Source organism: Octopus bimaculoides, chromosome 4 (assembly GCF_001194135.2).
Source record: "Octopus bimaculoides isolate UCB-OBI-ISO-001 chromosome 4, ASM119413v2, whole genome shotgun sequence".
In the NCBI taxonomy this organism is placed as follows: Eukaryota; Metazoa; Mollusca; class Cephalopoda; order Octopoda; family Octopodidae; genus Octopus; species Octopus bimaculoides.
Genome location: NC_068984.1, coordinates 82,152,475 through 82,157,484, shown reverse-complemented (window position 1 = coordinate 82,157,484; position 5,010 = coordinate 82,152,475). Strand labels below are relative to the sequence as shown.

General features: G+C 37.4%; 1 protein-coding gene across 1 annotated transcript; it reads right to left on the bottom strand.

Annotated features, from left to right (window-relative positions):
- Positions 1-461: 461 nt before the first annotated feature.
- LOC106882345 (PDF receptor) lies at positions 462-3,660 on the bottom strand. Its single transcript, XM_014932991.2, has one exon. It carries the CDS (start codon positions 3,097-3,099, stop codon positions 1,882-1,884), a length of 1,218 nt encoding a protein of 405 aa, XP_014788477.1. The 5' UTR covers positions 3,100-3,660; the 3' UTR covers positions 462-1,881.
- Between the last annotated feature and the right edge of the window lie 1,350 nt (positions 3,661-5,010).

Below are 5,010 nucleotides of genomic sequence, written 5' to 3'. Positions count from 1 at the left end.
CACCACCACCCACTTGATTTCCTCATAACTTTCAGAAAAATTGATATTTCTTGATTAAATTTTCAGCAAATACCTTTCAGATGGTGTAGGCTACGTTTCTTTTGGAATTTAATGTAGAAATAAAAGAAAAATGGTAAGCACGTACAATATATACCTCTATAAAATGAAGCTTGAAATTTTGCAGAAAATATGACATATATCAGTAGTTGCGCCCCCACTATTTTTTATTCATTTATTATTATTTTTTTTTTTTGGCATTAAATTCCTATATAATCGTAATCTACACCATCTGAAAGGTAATTTTAGAAAATTTCATCAAAAAATATTCATTTTCCTAAACAATATGCAGAAACAAATTCGGCAGTAGGGACACGCTTGTGCAGGTATGCCGATACTCCTCCTTGCGTTAGACGAGGTAGCATTGCCCGTGATATTTAGAAGCAGCAACATAACAAGACAAAAATAAACAAAATATTTACAAATAAATTGAATTACAGAAAAAGTACATTTATCATGAAAAGATATATTTGTTGTATGTTATAATATATATTCTTCTCTCGTTCAATCATCTCTCATTCTTCCTCTGTCACATCTCTGTCTCTCCTGCACATGTACCTCTACATACATATGTAGTGTTTACCATTCATACATCACTCTCTCTCTCTCTTCTATCTCTCAAACCCGGATTGAACATAATAACAATTCAAAGAAATTAAAAGATTATAGGGTACAACGAGTTGCAATCCTACAAAAGTCACAATAGTCTTATATCATAAATACACTTATATGTACAGAGAAATATATGGTATAATTTACAAAATACACATTAGTTATGCATAAGTCGCGGGGACACTCATACGTGTAGACACGCAACATTCAACATACACAAACATTGCCATAGAAGCTGATACTTATATCCTAAATATTATATGTATTAAATCTATGTAATGATGTGTGCGTGTGTGCGTGTGTGTGTCTGTGTCTGTCTGCGAGGCTCGCGCGCGCGCACACACACACATTTTATAAACAAATATATATGGTGTATGGAGTAAGAATTATTCTTTTTAAGTTTTGTTAATGGATTTGGTTTGCAAGAATCTTGATGTGAAATCATGTGTTGAAACAAATTTTGCTGTGTCTCGTGAGAATCACTCTGCCAATAACAAAACACGCACATATTCAACTCTACTTTTTATTTATTAGTGAATTGGTAAAATATTAAACTAATCAATCGTTTGTTTAACATGTTGGGACAAACAAACCGATTGATTGTTTAACCAACACGTTAAACACGATCGATTAGTTAGTTTGATATTTAACCAATTCACTAATAATAAAAACTGGAAGTGAATCTGTGCGTGTTTTATCATAATTGGTGTAATGACTTTCCCCAGACAACAAAATATTTTTTAAAGATTTCATCAAAGAAAAGTGGGACAATATCAGTGACCCCTTTTAAGTGTCTCCGAGACTAATGGAGTGGGGGTTGACTAGAGGAGAAAACCACGACTCGTGGGTTAATGAAGAGGGAAGGCCGCACCAGGGATATCGAGTTATACACAAATGTGAACCTGGCTCAAATACAACAGAATGGATTCTGCTAAAGGCACACAAGGTGTTTGTGTTACACTTGGGCGATAGATCAGGTCTACAACCCAGTATAAGCGTGCTCGGACGTGGATGTGTGAATGAACAGAATTAACAATAATATACATAATATAACTGCAGTAATCTATCTATCTGTCTGTCTATCTATCTGTATGTGTATGTATGTATGTATGTATGTATGTATTTTGGTATGTGTATGTATATATATATTGGTGTCAATAAACAGGATTTAAAAAAATAATTCAAACATACAATAAACACAAGGATTAATCTTCAAACCAAACTGACTTTCTGGTACCAGTTCCTTCCTTGGTTTTCCCATAGCCAGTAGCCGATTGTGAAAAACAGTCCTCTGAAAGAGGTGAGGAATGTAATTGTGTAGATTAAAGCTAATAAATGCATCTTGTTGATGCTGTTGTGTGCTAGATTAGCCAGTACTAAAGATGTACATAAGGACATAGTTAAGAAGAAAATATAGGCGAGACACGCTAGTGTACTACGCTTGATCATGTGTACTTCGCTGATGTCTCTCATGTGTCCAGTCTCGTTTAGAGACCAGATTGTGTAAGCTAGAAATACCAGTGAACATATTAAGGCCCACACACGAGGTAGTTCCAAAATCCAGGCGCTTTGTTGGAAACGGTAACCATACCAACAGGGAGCGTCGTTGGTCGCTGTTTGCACTGCTAACCACTCAGCCAAGGTAATAATCGGCACACCCCATCCTAGAACTGCGTAGAGAACTTGCACTTTTAAAGGATCGTATTGTTTCACTTCCAGGTAACTCAGGTGTCCATGAAGAGCTGTCCAAATATAGGTGGTAATCTCCGCAAATTCCAAAATTACAACGAATACTTCACAAAGGTGTGGAATATCGAACACAGTAACAACGAGGCCGTCTTCAAGCCATACCATTAAAAGAATAATCTGAAATGATAGTTTCACAGATGCTTCGAGAACCAGTGTTGCGAATAAGTTTCTATAGACGTCCATACGCGGTCCGCTATATTTTTTATAGCGCACATAAGCAAGGGTAAAGAAAATGGCTAGCAATGACATGGACAATCCACATATTCCCAGGATACTGGAATCCGTTAAATCCTCAGCTGATGCTTTTCGTATATTTTCTGAATCAAACTGGAAAATTAGTTCAGCTTCGGAACTGTAACATTGTGTGTAGTTTGTCCAAGCGGACGAATCGTCATCCCACTTCGAACTCCATTCCCCATTTAAGTCACAGCTACGATAAGCAAATTTGGTTGTATCCGACCCTTCCAATGAAGGGCAAGGTTGGCTTGTTGTAGTGCCGGCAGGAGTTCTTGGCCAGCAAAGGAGACTATCTGTCGTAACATTGCAGTATATAGCTTCGCTGTCGGATTCAAGTTCAAGTTCATGATCGAATTTCGAAATACATTCTTCCAGGGATTTTGGTCTCGACGATAAAACAACTGTTCGATTGGAATCGGTGTTTGTGTCAACTGCTGTTGACATTACCGTTTAGGAGAGGTAAATAAACACGTGCACTCATATATACATATATACATATACACGCACACACACGCGTTTAGAAAGGACTGAAGTATCTTTTTTTTTTTTAATGAAGATAGTTGAAGTTCGCCGAAATATCGAAAGTTACACTTAACTGCTAACAGCTTTCTTTGCTAAATATGATCGTTTCAGCTGATTTCGCAGTAACTAGTGAGGAGGTTTGATACTAAAAATTCAAATGTAATTCAAAGAATCATACAAGTTGACTTCTCATATTTCATTTGTTTATTGTCTTTTTATCATAAACTCTTATTCTTTATCTGTCCCTTTCCTTCTCTTTCATTCTCTCTCTCTCACTCACTCACTCACTATCGAACGATCTTGTCCCTACTCTCTTGTTTCTCTCTCTCTCTCTCTCATTCTCTGTATCACACTACCAGTACCAGTTACTCTCTCTTTATTTCTCTTCCGTCATTCTTGCTTTCCTTTCTTTTTCTTTACCATCCGTTTTCAATGTGGTTTTAGCAGTCATGGGAGGAGCTTTCTTGTGCCTTATACAAACAGGGTTTAATACATACACGACTGAGGGGAAAACAGCTTTGTCACTCACTCACTCACACACACACACACATAAGCACAAACACAACCACACAGCACACACGTACACACATACATACACACATATATACATATACATACGCAGTTACACTAGCACACATATACACACAATCACACAACACATATACGTTAACCCGCATAAACACGCATAGTTACACATGCACACACATACACACATATACACTTTCTACTAGGTATCTATTAATTTCAGCTTGACAGTTTGTGCTTGTTTCTTCTCAAGGGAGTCGGGTCCATTTCTCTAGTCTATCTGTAGCTGTTCTCATTTTGCAATGTAATTTTTTTTTCTGATGGTAAACTGATAAAGATAACAATTTTTTTTTTAAAGAATATAAGAAACAATATTGATGCATAAGAACACAACACACGGGAACCTCTATTTGAGAGATGAGAACTTGGCCCGCGAGCAAAATTTTACCCGAGTTCAAATTTGAAACAGCCCTCCGCTGCAGTCTTTAACAAGACATATAAGAAAAAAAATTTTTTTTTAACCGTTAGACCAAAATAGTAATTTAATACATGTTACTAACTTTTGAATTTGTAATATAAAAGATTCATTACTATACCCGCCAGTAAATTTGTTAAAAGGTGGGCGAATGTCGCGATAATGGCCCGTGTAAATGGACCTATTCTAAGCATGCGCCTGTAGGCTGAAAAGTACGAAAGCTAGAGGAGTACTTGCCATGGTACTCCTGGTGAACAGGGTGATTCGGAATCCTCGAATTTCCTTGGTCGCTCCTGGGTGGAGTTTCCTATTATTACTCTCTCTTTACTTGTTTCAGTCATTTGACTGTGGCCATGCTGGAGCACCGCATTTAGTCGAGCAATCGACCCCAGGACTTATTCTTTGGAAGCCTAGTACTTATTCTATCGGTCTCTTTGCCGAACCGCTAAGTTACAGGGATGTAAACACACCAGCATCGGTTGTCAATTGATGTTGGAGGGACAAACACAGAGACACAAACATATACACACACATACATATATATACATATATGCGATGGGCTTCTTTCAGTTTCCGTCTACCAAATCCACTCACAAGGCTTTGGTCGGCCCGAGGCTATAGTAGAAGACACTTGCCCAAGGTGCCACGCAGTGGGACTGAACCCGGAACCTCGTAAACTGATCTTTTTTTTACTGTTTAAACTTATTTATGTAAGTTCCAACTGTCCATTATATTGTCCTAAATGTTTTTTATCCTAACAGTCAATAAAAAAATCATCATCATCACCACCACCACCACCACCACCATCATCATCATCATCATCATCATCATCA

Excerpts from the sequence above, each read along its gene's own strand:
- LOC106882345 (XM_014932991.2), bottom strand. The coding sequence starts at position 3,099 with ATGTCAACAGCAGTTGACACAAACACCGATTCCAATCGAACAGTTGTT.